Genomic DNA, 15221 nt, shown 5'->3' on the forward strand with positions numbered 1-15221 from the left:
TTACATCAATACGTGGATTTAAAAAAAATTGTCAATCCACAGCCTGCCTGTGCACCCTTTCCAAAGGTTACTCTGCCGAGAGCTGAGCAGCAGTGAGCGGTCCCAGGTGGGCAGAGGGGCTTGCTTCCTACAAAGATCTCTCCATAAAGGTGAGACCTGCCTCTCTCCCTCTGCTTACTATGATGAGTTTCTCCAGGACCCACAAATCTTTTGAGTGCCAGACAAAGTAGTGTTTTTTGAGAAAGTGAAAGTCTGTCGATTTAGTATTAAATCTTTTTCCAACTCAGATGATTTCTAATACTTTGCTTTCATGAAATTTGAGAGAAGACCGAGTTGAGCTCTGTCAAAAGTTAGATCATTAAAAATCATTTTGATGATAGATCACCCTATCAGAGGGAGCTCTGTAATGGACATTACTATGCTAAAGTTCCTTTCATTTTCATGAAAAATGTTGCATAGTTTGTACAATAACTGTAACAACAATAATTGTAAAGTGAGATTAATGTTGGTGAGGATTGCTATCTATTTTAGGGAATAGATGCATCTTAATTTAGCAAGTCTGATGCAAACTGGTTTTTCCAATAACATTGTACTTTTTATATGTAATAATTATTTATGAAATCCTGTTGTGATAAATCACATATTAATAGTACCTATCATGATAGTTCAGTCTAGAATTATTTCTTTAATATCTAGAGCTACTTGGCCACAGAATTTAAACATTACCTTCAAATTAAAATGTACAAAATTAAATTCAAGTTATATACACACTTTTGCTGTGGATAAGTATAAGTGATCAATGAAAGGATTTTAGGCATAAAATGTATCACATTAATATAAAATTATGTGAGAAAAGTAGAGTGGAAATACAACTAAGGAGTAAATGAAATAACTTTTGCCTACCAAAGATGAGCTTGTAGGTGTATATTAAAATGAATTAAGGTGGATCTCAAATTGCTGTGGCATTGGATTGTCCTGGAAACAGTAAAGAAGTCATATTAGGATTTTACTTTTAAATGTTTCCTATTTCTGTTTCACCGGAGATTATATCCTTTGCAACTATTTAGATTGATGAAGAAATGTTTTAGATGTTAACTTAAACAGGTATGAAATGTCATATAGTGGGGTTTTTTGTTGTTAAAAGATAGTATTAATATGCATTTTGAAATATGCACAAATGAATAATTAGAAAAGAGATATAGTTTAAAGAATTATTTTAAGGGGTAACCAAGCAGGAAATTGGAAGTCTCTGTATCCAACAACACATAATAAAAATGAAAAAACAGGGGTCCAGAAATGGCTCCATTTGGTCTGGTTCAGGCTCTTTCCGCACTTCCTCCCCCTGCCCTCCCTCTAGTGCAGGATCCAGGGCTAACAGGTCCTCAGCTCCCAGCTTAATGTCCCACGTTACCACTGCTCTCCTCCTCCCACGTGTGGCACTCATTTCTTTCACACTTAATGACAATCATGTTGACTTGACCCCGGGACCACCTCATGGAACTATCCAGGGAGTCATCATCCCCTGGCCCATGCTCCCTGCCTCACTCTTGCCTCAAATCGCAGAAACCCTCAGACAATAGAAAGCCCAAGTTTAGGCCTAGGCCCTAAGCCCTTGTCCATCTATCATCATCTGAACGATTGCTATTAATTTGCGCATTTGCAGTTCTCAAAGTGCCTCCCTCTTTTCCTGTATACCACAACCTGCTGTGATAGATGAAGGTAGAAGATGGATGGATGGATAGGTAGGTAGGTAGAAAGAAGAAACTGGGGCTCAGAGGATTTAAATGGTTTGCCTGTGATGACACAGCAAGAAATGATAGAGTTAGTATTTGGAACCAGGTCACCTGTTTTCAGACTCTTCGCCTTATGCACAACATCACTGAACCCAAGTCCAAGGTCAAAGAAAAGCAATTGGAATCTTTCGAGCCTGGGGTGGCCCACTCAAACCTTACTGATCATGTAACCCTGGAGATAGTGGTGGGTGTTAGCATGTGGTCCTTGTCCGATGGCTACTGTCTGGGGCCTTCACACTTCATCCAGGTTCTCTGCCAGACATTTGGAAAGGACTTACAGCCGGGGAAATGAACACATTTGTGTACTTCCACGTACCGTGGGACAAGATTACTTAGAACAGGACATGATGGTGTGGAGCTAAGAGAGCTGAGTACAAGCAAACATTCACATAAAAATGGGCAAGTTTTGCCATGAGTGGTGTTTTAGTCTGGATAGCTGTACCGGAAATAAAACTTGGGTAGATGTCAAAACACCAGTCATCTAACTTCAGCTTTATTTTTAATTAAAGACACTGACTTTTAGAAACCAAGAGAATACTAAACCTGTTTCAGCTCACCTCAGAGGTGCCCAAATTAATAGTTATTTCTGGCTAAGTTGACTTCACTTATGCTTTTGTGTCGTTTTTTGGAAAACTTTTGAGGATACTTTTTTTTTTAAGTGCATTCAGACATACAGTTTAAAAAATAATTACTCCTACTATGGAGCTTGATATTTTTATTCTTCATTGTGAGGTATTTCCTTTGAGGCTGAGCCCTTAAAACGTTTAGAAGTTAGTTGGGATTCAGGGTCACAAAAAATTCCGACACAACTTTAGCAACTAAACAGCAACTGAACGACAGAGTGATTGGTTCCCTAGAACTTAAAGGAGTCGATCTGTAAGTCAGATACACAGTGAATAATTTTAGTTCACTTAGCACGCACAGGGCATAGTTTACTAAAGAAAGGACCATGGCTTTATAACCAGCCGAAGGTTGCTCTCCAAGACCACCTGGAAGTTCAGGTGTGCAGATGGCCAGGAGTTCAGCAACCTGGACTTACCCTACCTGTCCTCGTGGATGGGCCCCAGCTGTTTCCTTCTGAGCACAGCCAACTTGCTGAGTAGTCAGGCTCACTGTCAGTGACCGACATGCGTAGACTGTCCAGAAGGGAAGGGTGAAAGAGACCAGTGTAAGTGACCTCCCCTGGCATTTGGGGCAGGCAAATCTATTCCTGTGAAACTTTGCTGTACAGGAGAAACAGCATCCAGACCCCTGGTGTCTACACATCAATAATGCTTCTGCTACGATTAGGATGAATAAAAGTCACCTCTCCCAGAGTTTCAAATATCAAGGATCATTTTACTTTCAGCTGCCAGTGCTGCATACAGAGAGGACACAGGGCTCTAGAGAGGTGGAGGGGCTTGCCTGAGATCATAATGCAAGTTATTAATGGTAAGTCAGAATTTTTTCTGATATCTCTTGACTCTAAACACCTGCCTACTACTATCCACCTGTGAATTTGGAATCAATTTACAGATTAATTTACTATTTGTGCCAGTGTTGTGAAGTGTTGTAATGTCCTATGCCAAAGATACTTGTGTGCATGCTCAGTTGCTAAGTTTGTCCCATTCTCTGCGACCCCATGGACACTGGCCTGCCAGGTTCCTCTGTCCATGGGATTTACCAGGCAATAATACTGGAGTGGGTTGCCATTCCCTCCTCCAGGGCATCTTCATGGGCTCTCCTGCATCTCCTGCATTGGCAGGCAGATTCTTTACCACTCTGCCACCTGAAAGGGCTTCAAAGATGCTAATGGTATTTTATTAGTATGATTTGATATCTGTTTATAGTGTAAGGCAGTAGCAATAGAATATAAGCTATAGAAGAAAAATTTAAGTTGGAATCCATTCTGAAAGTACTTGAAAAAAAAAGAAAAAAAAGATCAGGGATGGTTAGAACACACCTGTGCCCAGACTGACAGCTTTCGGAGGAGTGGGATACTCCAGTCTGGAGTAGTCTGGAATATTCTCCATGTACCCCAGTGCCGAGCACCCAGCCTGGCTCAAAGCTGACAGCCAGCCAGCGTGTGTTCATCCAGACTGAAGCACGTGCATGTTTGCATTTGAGCTGCTCTCTTAGCTCATCGAAAGGAGTATCTTAGAGGTTTTCATTTCTGATTCCTCCAGGGGTTCCTATCAGGCTCCCCTGGATTACTGCGAGGAAACTGGACCCTGAAAGTAGCCCGGGTGAGTGGGAACTCAGAAGGCATGAGTTCTTGCCTTGAAGTTCAGAAGCTTGAAGCAGCCATGCAAGATGTGGCCAGGACGAGCTGCCAGTGCGGCTGGGCTGGTGTGTAGAAGAGGCCCCCTGGCCAGCTCATCAGTCGTCATGCCCAGGAGCTCTAGCATCCAGAGCAAGGTGCTGGCCCCCAGGTGCTCCGAGCTGCGGGCGCGTCATCCATATTATTGTTTCTAACCTGCTGATGCAGGCTGCGTGTAAGTACAAGGAGAGGAGCGACTTGGGTTCACCTGCAAATCCTCCTGAGCACCCCAGCCTGCTGCTGCCTTCCAAGAAGAGATGCGGCGGCTCTGCTGCTGAACCTCGGCAAGTCCTCTACATGTGTTTGTGATAGGAGCTTCCTCTTCCAGAACAGATACTGTTGGCTGTTTTGCTGAGACAATCAACTTTTGTTCTTTCCCAGCAGAGCGCCTACACAGCCCTAGGCTTCTGTTTCTCTGGACTGTGGAAACACTGGTCTCCTTTTCAGCTCTCCTTGGAAAACTGTTAGGGACCTCCTAGAGAGGACAGCTATAGCTTGGGGTTCTAAGTGGATCCAGGAGAGGAGGAGGGTAGTGTGGGCACAGATGTTATATGCACCAGTTTCACCAAATGAGACAATGCAGAGTGTCCACAATATCAAACGATACGCCTCTGGAAATCATAGCTGGCCACGGGATTCCACAGTTTAAGAAATGGCTTTGCAACATGTTCAGAGTGTGACAAGTCCTTCAGGACTCTGTGCCCAGTATTTTGTAGCTACTCAATGACATGGGAAAGGGGTTAGAAATGTTCTAATGTGAAAGAAATGTAAAAGAGACCTAAGTCACATAATAATAACCTTACATAGTGTTTCAAGCCTATGATACGAAAGAGTTTTTTAGGTATTTGAGGAACTTTTGGATATTTGAGGACAAATAATAATTTGTCCATATCTGCAATCAGATTTTTTGGTATATAATTGTTCATTGAAGTCTGTAATGATCCTCTGTTCTTGTATCTTATCATTTGTAATGTCTTCTCCTTCATTTACAATTTTATTTCAGTCCTTTCTTTTTCTTGAGTCTAAGTAAAGATTTGTTTATATTTTTAAAAAAACAGAGCTTATTAGTTTCATTGATATTATTTTTTTGTTTCTATTTCATTTATTTCCATTCTGTCCTTTGCCTTCCTTATATTAATTTTGGGCTTGGTATGTTATTTTTCTGGTTCCTTATTAGGTTGCTTATCTGAGCGCATTCTTTTTTCTTAATGTACACATTTATTGTTATAAACTTTCCTCTGAGAACTTCTTTTGCTCCATCCGTTAAGTTTTGGTGGTGTTTGTTTTCTTTCTCTCTTTTTTTTTAAATTTAAATTTCTAAACAATATCTTGCTGAGCAGTTGTAGAATGTTTCTAAATTTGTAGATAAATCAAATATTTAAAAATTGTAAATGAAGCTCACTTTTGTCTCTGTCTTGACATCACCTGGATGAATGATGACTGAGATAGCAATGATGGGGAGTCTTTAAATTTTAACTAGATTTCATTGTGTAGTCATTGTGATTAAAATATCCATTTCTGTCAGTGCACACAGGTGTATCGTCTTGATAGTGTTTTCATGATGTTTATGGTGCAGATAAAAGTAGCCCTTGTTAAATGCAGTCTCAACCAGTTTTCTCATTTGACCTCTTGCCATCATAGAAGAGCAGTCTAAGGTTACTTCGATAGCACTGTGGCTATGTTGGGTCTTAGTACTTGAGAGCCGTGAAACTGGAGGACGTGCTTTAGCTATGCGGTCACAGCGGGCCTCTGAACACTTCATCCCAAGTCAGACACTTCCCCACGCTGGCCTAAGGGGAGGAAGCAAATGCTTGACCCCTGTCCCAGGGGCAGGCTGCCTACTGCAGACCCACGTTCATGGTGCTGGGGGCACATCCATCTTTTCAAAGAAGAGATTTGGAACCAAGCAAGCACTTCTTCGTTCCTTCTCCCAGACTCACCCGTTAGATAAATCTCCTCTCTTCTCATACAGGAGGGTAGGAGTATAAGTCCTCCCCTTGAAACTTCAGGCTGAGGAAATGAAGTTCAACTGTAATTTCTGACCAGATTTAGATTATAATTGAGATTACACTCATGCTTTTTGTATATACCAGCTAATGATGAGAGCTTTGGATAGAAGTATGCTAGACAGTAAAGAGAGATCTGTTGTGTGTTTTCAATTTTGTCCTAAATAACCCAAAATGTAGATAATTCATTTGTTGACTCATTTTAATAAACCAGGTTTTATCTGGAGGAAGCAAACATTCTTTTAAGGACGAATCTCTTCAGTTTTGGCCTGCTTGATTCAAATAAAGATTTTCTCCTTCAAGTTCCCTTTCCTGTATTTAAAAAAATTCATGCTTTATAAATTAAATATATCTTCTCCAAATAGGAGTTCGATATTAATTATTCTTATTCATGCCTTTAAAGCATATGATTTAGTTAGAAAGCTACTACATCATGTCATGCCACAAGCGTTATTGAACTACGAACAAGGTTTTACATATCATTTTCTCTATGTTATAGTTAAAAATCTATGTATTTTTCTTAATCTGAGGAAGTAGCTGGCATAGGACTCAGTAAGAAGGCCATTGGCTTTGTTACTTCTTTTGTAGAATTAGGAAATTTGACTAAATCAATGAGTCTCATACCTTACAAAAAGTTTTTTTTCCCCCCAAAGAAAACAACCTTTCTTTCAAAAAAAACCAAAACACTTTTCCACAGAACCATATTATATAAAATAGGGACAAGTATAGAGCCCTTTAGCTAAAGGAGCGACCAGAGAGCCTGCAGCTGTGATTTCTCTGTTCTTCAACTCTGCAGTGACCCCTGTGGGGCCTTCCACTTTTATGGGACATAGTTTGGAAACTAACAGTTACGAGAGAATCCTTCTCACTAAACATCTTTAGAATTAAAACTTGCTGGTATCTTGTTTTCTTGTGTATAATTTTCTCACCTTTCTGTGTTTTCGTTAAATGGAAAAGTTTAAAGAAAATCACAGATGCGTTCTCCTTATTAACAGTTTGATTTCAAACCACTTCCTCCATTCGAACTCGATCCTCACCTAGAAATCAAAATAAAGGTCTCGGAAGTATGTATTTAGGGCAGGAGCTTTTACGGGAGAAGATAGTAATCTCGTGGGTCATTTCTAGGACTATGCATGATTCCCTAATTCTTTGAAATTGTGTGTTCTCGATAGACTGGTATTTATTGTACATTTTATCAGATTAAATAGCATTCCATATATATGTTCTCTGTTATCTAAAAGCAGAATAAGTGGGAATTCATTTTCTTTTATTTATGTGATTATTTTTCTACTTAAGTAATCTTCAAGTTAGGTCTAGTCTCTAAAAGTATTATTTAAATGTCACATTTAGTTAGTTCTGTGTCATTCCTATGACAATATCTCTTGCTTAACTTAAACATAAATAATATTTGACTTATTTCAGACGCAGCAGGAATTGGCCAGGAGTATAACTAGAGAACTAACAAAAGGTATGTTGCCAAAACTTATGAATTAAATTTATTCATTGATTTCTGAAATACACTGAAAACAGTAAATGGCATCTTTTGCCATTGTTTGGATAACAGATGCTATGTTAAATGATTTTTCTTATACATAGCTAATGAAAAATGTGAACGCATGAGCAGTCATAATGAAAAATATCCTTCTTCCTCATTTATTCATCATGTTGCATAGCTTTAAAAAAAATCTCAAAAGGTCAAAGTTATTGATTTAAATACTAATCACATCTAAAATATACCTTCACAGAAACATCTAAACTGAGGTTTGACCAAACGGCTGGGATCATATTCTAGCCAAGTCGACAGATTAATTAACCATCACACTGGGCAGATATTTAAGCTATCAATTTTAAGGAGAATATTGAAATTGTCTAGTATTTCTCCAATTCTAGGCTAGGTTTTATGGAGAACCTATACCACAATCTATTTATGCCTTCCTGTCCTCCTGCAGGAGTTGGTTATTGATTTTGTTACCCAGCCAGACTTGGGTCCACTTGCCCAATACACAGTCAAACCAATCTCCTGACACCAGGTCGTGATGAAGGAAACTGGTGTTTCTTGCAAGGTGCCCAATGTGGGGCCAGGCAAGAAGAACAGAGGGTTCCTTCTCAAAAGACCCAAAGTCTCTGATGGCTTCCAGGGAAGGGTTTTATTGTTGTTGGTGTTTTTTTGTTTTTGTTTTTTTTTAATGTCAGTGATTTTTTGTTAAGCAAGGCAAGCTACAAAATACTACACAGCGTATTTCCAGTAGGGAGAAATAGCTAGATATAGACACACAAAAACACACACACAGGAGTAGATACAGAGATAGCAGTATAGAAATATATGTCTCCAAGTTTTGTATTAAACTGGAGGACATATATTTGTATTAAACAAGGAGGACAGGCTAGTGTATGAGAGAATTAACAAAATTTTAAACATTTCCCAATAGTTAGAATACTTGGGAAAAAATGAACGCACCTTTTGGTAAACTAGAATAAAGAAATATATGTGGCTTAGGTTTCCTAAGGATGAAAACAATTTTTTAAAAATACTTATTTTATATTGGAGTACAGCCAGCGAACAATGTGGTGATAGTTTCAGGAGCACAGCGAGTGACTCCGCCACACACAGGCTGCTGCTGCTACTAAGTCGCTTCAGTCGTGTCCGACTCTGTGCAACCCCATAGACGGCAGCCCACCAGGCTCCCCGTCCCTGGGATTCTCCAGGCAAGAACACTGGAGTGGGTTGCCATTTCCTTCTCCAATGAATGAAAGTGAAAAGTGAAAGTGAAGTTGCTCAGTCGTGTCCGACTCTTCGCGACCCCATGGACTGTGCAGCCCAGACACACACATGTATCCATTCTCCCCCAAATTCAGGGAAGGGCTTTTGATGGCAGAGTTAGGGGTGAGAGTGTGAGATGCATGATAGCTTGTGTACATCCTTTTGGGCTGATTGGTGGTGAGGTAACTGGGTGACTTTAGGAGTCAGTATCATCGACCATCAGGTTTCAACTGGTCTGGGGTGTACATAGGTTTAGTCAACATGCAGTTAACTTCTTCCAGCTGGTGGGGTGTTTCAGTATCTGCAGAAGAATTCAAGGATATGGCTCAGAATGTTATCTACAGCCCTTGAGGAGGAATTAAAGGTCCTTGACTTTGAAGTTTTAACTATAGTTATTTTGTCTTGCTCAAATGTTTTTGTTGCAACATTTTCTCACTTCTCTGATTTCATTTGCTCTTGGGTCAAAGCCTCAGAGGCTAAAGCTTTTCTACAAACAAAAGGCAGGGTCTGTGGGCAGATCCTCACAGGGTCCTATTCCATTTCCATCGGTTTTTCTTTTTAGTGTGTCCTCCTTTATTTTTAATAGATTTAAGAGGCGGAGAGAGGGTTCCGAGTTAGGAGTTTTGCATTCATAACCCACCTAGGCTGGAACATCTAGAAAAACCTCTCTTCTTAAAATAATCTGTGTGTCATATTCCTCCACCTCATATATTAAATACACATCATGCCCTTCAAAAGCCGCACACCCAAAACCAACCAATTCCAGAGTCCAGTCTCTGCACTGGATGCTAGAGATGGGAAAAAAACAAACAAAATGTGGCTTCTTCTCTCACGTTGGTTGTTACTGGTTGCCACTGGGCCCCTCAACACTCATGACTCTTTGGACTGAATAAAGGTACTTTATGAAACTGCAAAGAAAATGGAAGGAAGTCATTGGAAAGACCCCTTAGCTTCTGAGATATTTATTGGGAGTTGGAGAGATTTGTTCTGAAGGGATATGAAGCCTTGTCCCAGCAGGAAATAATTGTTAAAAAATTTTTATTGGAGTATGTATGACTTATAGTGTTGTGCTAGTTTCAGGTATACAGCAAAGTGAATCATATATATATATAACTGATTATATATGATTATATATAATCATATATATATAACTGATATATGTGATCCACACATGTATATCCCTTCTTTTCAGATTCTTTTCCCATATGGGTTATTGAGTAAATTCCCTGTAATATATTGGTGGTCCTCATTAGTTATCTATTTCTATTTTATGCATAGTAGTATATATATATTAATTCCAATCTCCTAATTTATCCCTCCCCCATGTTTCCCCTTTGGTAACTGTAAGTTTGATTTTGAGATCTGGGAGTTGGTTCCTATTTTGTAAATAAGCTTATTTTTATTAGATTCCACCATTAAGTGATATCTTATGGTGTTTGTTTTTCTCTCTCTGAGTTACCTCATTTAGTATGAAAATTTCTAGGTGCATCCATGTTGCTGCAAATGGCATTATTTCGTTCTTTTTATCACGGAGTAATACTCCATCGTGTGTATGTGTGTGTGTACCACATCTTCTTTATCCATTCATCTGTTGATGGATATTTTGGTTGCTTCCATGTATTGGCTATTGTAAATATTGCTGCAGTGAACATTGGGGTGCATACATCTTTTTAAATTATGGTTTCCTCTGGATAATTGACCAGGAGTGGGATTGCTGACTCATATGGCAACTCTATATTTAGTTTTTCAAGAAACCTCCATACTGTTTTCCACAGTGGGTGTACCTAGTTACATTCCTGTGAACACTGTAGGAGAGCTCCCTTTTCTCCACACCCTCTGCAGCATGTATTGTTTGTAGATTTTTTTATGCCGCCTATTCTGACCGGTGTGAAATGATACCCCATTGTAGTATTTCTGCACTTCTCTAATAATTAGGGATGTTGAGCATCCTTTCTGAGCATCGTTTCATGTGTTTTTAGTCATCTGTAAGTGTTCTTTAGAGAAATGTCTATTTAGATCTTACACTAATTTTTTGATTGGGTTGTTTGTTTTTTGATATTGAGCTCTTTGAGCTGTTTGAATGTTTTGGAGATTAATCTGTCAGTTGCCTCCTTTGCAAATATTGTCCCCCATTCTGTGGGTTTTCTTCTGTCTTGTTTATGATCTCTTGTGCTGTGCAAAGGCTTTTAAGTTTAATTAGGTCCCATTTGCTTACTTTTGATTTTAGTTTCATTACTCTAAGGGGTGGGTCAAAAAAGATACATTAATGTGATTTGTGGCAGAGTGTTGTGCCTGTGTTCTCCTCTAAGAGTTGTATAATGCCTGTCCTTATGTTTAGGTCTTTAATCCATTTTGAGTTTATTTTTGTGGATGGTGTTAGGGAGTGTTCTGATTTCATTCTTATACATGTAGCTGTCCAGTTTTCTCAGCACTGCTTATTGAGGAGGCTGTCTTTTCTCCATTGCATAGTCTTGCCTCCTTTGTCCTAGATTAATTGACCACAGGTGCGTGGGTTTCTCTGGACTTCCTATCCTGTCCCGTTGATCTGTGCAGTATATTTCTCTTTTTGTGCCAGCACCAGGGTTTTGATTACTGTAGCTTGTGGTGTAGTCTGAAGTCAGGGAGCCTGATACTGTCAGCTCGTGCTCTTCTTTCTTAAGATTGCTTTGACTATTCAGTGTCTTTTCTATTTCCATGCACACTGTAAAAATTTTTGTTCTAGTTCTGTGAAAAACATCATTGGTAATTTGATACAAATTGCACTGGATCAGTAGATTGCTTTGGTTAGTACAGTTATTTTGACAGCAGGAAATGGTTTATTCAGAGTGGTTCTAGGTATGTGGTGGCCGCCTTGAATTAAATCAGATTCAATCAGATTCATTAGATCAGATCTGATTTTCCCAGCCTCTGGCTCTTTGTGTCCTGCAGAAGGCGCCAAATGACTGGCCAGAGCTCTGATGCTTTGGAAAACGTGAAATGTAATTCTAAAAGGCCAGCATCTTAAAGCATTCAGTGGTCTGTCTGGGACCCTTGCTTTTGCTTCATTTTAGTGTGACGTGGATCAAAATGAGAAGCAGACAGGAAAAGGGTTGCCTCTCCTGGCATGTGGTAACATTGTGGAATATGGAAATGTGAGTCAAACACAGAGACAGCCCCGTCAAACAGCACCTGAACACAGAGCTTGTATGGGAACTTGTGTGTGTGTCTGTGTGTGTGTGTACTTGTGCTTCTGAGAAAGATTAAACAGTAAAGAATGGAAGTGATAAAAGATACTTCAAAAAAAAAAAGGTGAAGAGAAAATATTGGAGAAAAACCTATAAAAAGAATAAAAAAGTGCGTCATGAAAGAGAGAGAAAGAGAGAAAGGAGAGCTCAAGGGGGCATGAGACCAGGGAAGGTGGATGAAAGTACTGACACGGGAGCTCCAGGAGGCAAGATCCTAGTCCTCTCTTTCCTGCAGTTCTAATAATAGTTGAATTTCAGATGACTGTCATACAAGTAGAGGACAAGAAAAAACACACCAAGTCATCTGGAACCAATTCAGTGGAATTCTTTATTTCAAGGACTCTTTATAATTTCTCTATATTTTACATATATCTTACATACTATATTTTACATATTATATGTTTATATTAATATATAAAATATATATTTATATATGAATGACAATGTCAGGTGGTAAGTTTTGAATTTTCAGTGATACCAAAGAGAGTGTGGCAGGAATTTAGGAGCAAGTTGTGTGGAAGTAAGCTAGTGTGGTCGGGAGAGAAGACTAGCTCGGGAGGGCTGGGACATGGCCTAGGCCCTGATTGATGGGGAACGAACAGGATATTTGAGATGAATGAACAGAATTCGCTTCCTAGAATAGTTGTTAAGCAAGGATGTTATGAACAGCCATAAACCTACAGTAAAGATGGCAGAGTGGCAAAGGGATTAAAAGAATAATCTTGTTAACAACCTTCAGAGAAGTTATAAAGGATGAGAAGCCAGAAGTTCCTAATTCAGCAACATCATCTCCTTGTTTTTTCAGTGTTCTTGCATCAATTGTACCATATTTTTTTTTAATTTAATAAGTTGGTAAATGGTAGGAAAGCTTGACATGACATATTTATTGTATGCTTTTCACAGATCCATATTTATATCATCCAGCTGCTTTAAAGCGTTAAAATTATGATCATAAGACACATGAAGGGCATAGACAATGATCATCTTAAGAAGAGGATCAGAATGATTTGAAACCAAAGGAGGAAGATTCGTGTAATTAAAAGTTACTTCTTGTTTAATAAAGAAAGCTGTATTCCTTAAGACTTACGCTTAGACATATTATTATTTGAGGTTGTATTTTGCCTATCTCATTACATGGAAGAAATTTTAATCTCGTTACTTTGTTTTCCTCACCCAGCTCTTCTTACCAGCCTTCGTACAAAGCATTAAAAAGAAAATATTTAAGCCGAATTTGTCCAGGAGGTTTCACTGAGCATGTAGAGTACCCTGCTCACAGACTTGCTGTGTGGTGGTTATTCCCTGGCACTTCTCTTGCAGGTTTCTCTGAACCTTAACATCTAGAACCCATGACCTGAAGTGCTGAGAGCTCTCCCCCTTCACCTGTAGGTAAAACGTTTGATTTCTGCTCCCATTGTCTTCCCATAAAAGGGAGTTTGGGAGGGTGATTTCCCAAGAAATTTCTGGTGGTTTTAAGATCAAAAACTAGTTTTGATGCCTCATCTTGTTTCTTCCAGCTGTTTTGAGTTCAGTTTTTGGACTGCTGCTGCTGCTGCTAAATCACTTCAGTCATGTCCGACTCTGTGCGACCCCGTAGACGTCAGCCCACCAGGCTCCCCCGTCCTGGGGATTCTCCAGGCAAGAACACTGGAGTGGCTTGCCATTTCCTTCTCCAATGCATGAAAGTGGAAAGTGAAAGTGAAGTCTCTCAGTCGTGTCCGACTCTGTGTGACCCCATAGACGGCAGCCCACCAGGCTCCTCTGTCCTTGGGATTCTCTAGGCAAGAGTACTGGAGTGGGGTGCCATTTCCTCCTCCAATGAGAGGCTTATAAAAATGCATTGGTTATTTTGCAGCTTCACAGGTGAAAGCAGAGGCTTCCCAAGGGCCAATCCAGTTCCATTTGAGGCTGGACCAGTCATCCATGTGGTTGGCCTCTGGTTCTCATCAGCTGTCTTGTTCCGTGTAGAGTGAAGACAGTGTGCAGAGTGAAGGTACAGGCAGAATGCTTCACAGTTCCTGTGTTCCAAGAACAGAGATGCTCCGCCAGCTCACTCTTCAACCTTGTTCCCAGCAGGTATGACGGATTTGTTTGAGTTCTGAGCTGCTGTCAGAGTGGAGAGTCTGATTGGATCTCCATGCTAATCAAAATGTTCAGCACTGGTGCATCACGTATTGACTGATTTCTAACTTGAAGTCCTGGGTCTTCCTGGAGGAAAGGACAGCAGGGACTTGCTCTTGTGTATTGCCAGTGGTGGTGTCTTAGATCAAATGCCTGCGAAGTTCCAAAACGTGACCCAAGTCAGGTGACCCAGCCCTCCTTCCCACGTAGTGAACAGCGTCAGGGACGTCTCTCCCCAGCGGTGGTACTTGAACTGTGTATAAGCGAACTCTTTGTGCTTGGCACTGAAAAGATGGACAATTCAAACCAGATGATTATAATCCACGTGGCTCTGGATGTAATAAAGACAGTCATATGATGCACACATTCCACTCATATATGTTTGGTTTTAATTGTACTCTGCATCTAATTATAGTCCTTTCTTGACTAGTCCCACCTCGTCATGGACTGTGGGGCCCAGAAAGACAGCTAGGCAGGCACCAAACTGACCCTCCACTGGGCGTTATTTGAGAGCTGATCATAAGGCTTCAAGTTCACGGCTGCAGTGGGTGCTGCCCCCACATCAGTAGCACAGAAACCTTCCTGTTGTACCAGAACGTCCATCTAAAAATGGGTAACATCAGTAGGAAGGCTGGGGCAGAGGGTAACACTGCCCTAGCAGGTTAACAGCCCTTGAAAACCAACCAATCTCAGGTCCCCTGGAAACTAGAGAGGCCTGTAGCTGTCATGAACAGGTCAGACCATGTATGAACTCACAGGAGACTCAGTTTGGCGCTCTGGGGATCAGAGCAGATGATTTAAAGTCTCTTTCTATATAACTATGTGTTCTTTGGGAGAAAAGATTGGGGTGGGGGAGCAAACTGATTTCAGAATTCTGCACTAAAGAAAGTTAAACAGCTTTCTTTAGCCTTTAATATTCTGTTTGGTGGCAAATCTCTAAGGGAGGAAATAAAAGGAAGCTTTTCCCAAATGTTTTTCAACTGGGATTCCGTCTCCACTGAGAATCACTCACATTTCAAT

General features: G+C 40.2%; 1 protein-coding gene across 1 annotated transcript in view; it reads left to right on the forward strand.

Annotated features, from left to right (window-relative positions):
* Positions 1-13704, forward strand: part of LOC133258936 (ankyrin repeat domain-containing protein 26-like) — a 96763-nt gene extending 83059 nt beyond the window's left edge. Inside the window, exons 32-35 of the mRNA XM_061435676.1 lie at positions 3142-3224; positions 3959-4018; positions 7521-7566; positions 13261-13704. Of these exons, the coding sequence (XP_061291660.1) occupies positions 3142-3201 (60 nt within the window). The 3' untranslated portion in view covers positions 3202-3224; positions 3959-4018; positions 7521-7566; positions 13261-13704. The remainder of the gene's footprint in view (positions 1-3141; positions 3225-3958; positions 4019-7520; positions 7567-13260) is intronic.
* The last annotated feature ends 1517 nt before the right edge of the window (positions 13705-15221 follow it).

This window comes from Bos javanicus, chromosome 13 (assembly GCF_032452875.1).
Source record: "Bos javanicus breed banteng chromosome 13, ARS-OSU_banteng_1.0, whole genome shotgun sequence".
NCBI classification, from domain to species: Eukaryota; Metazoa; Chordata; class Mammalia; order Artiodactyla; family Bovidae; genus Bos; species Bos javanicus.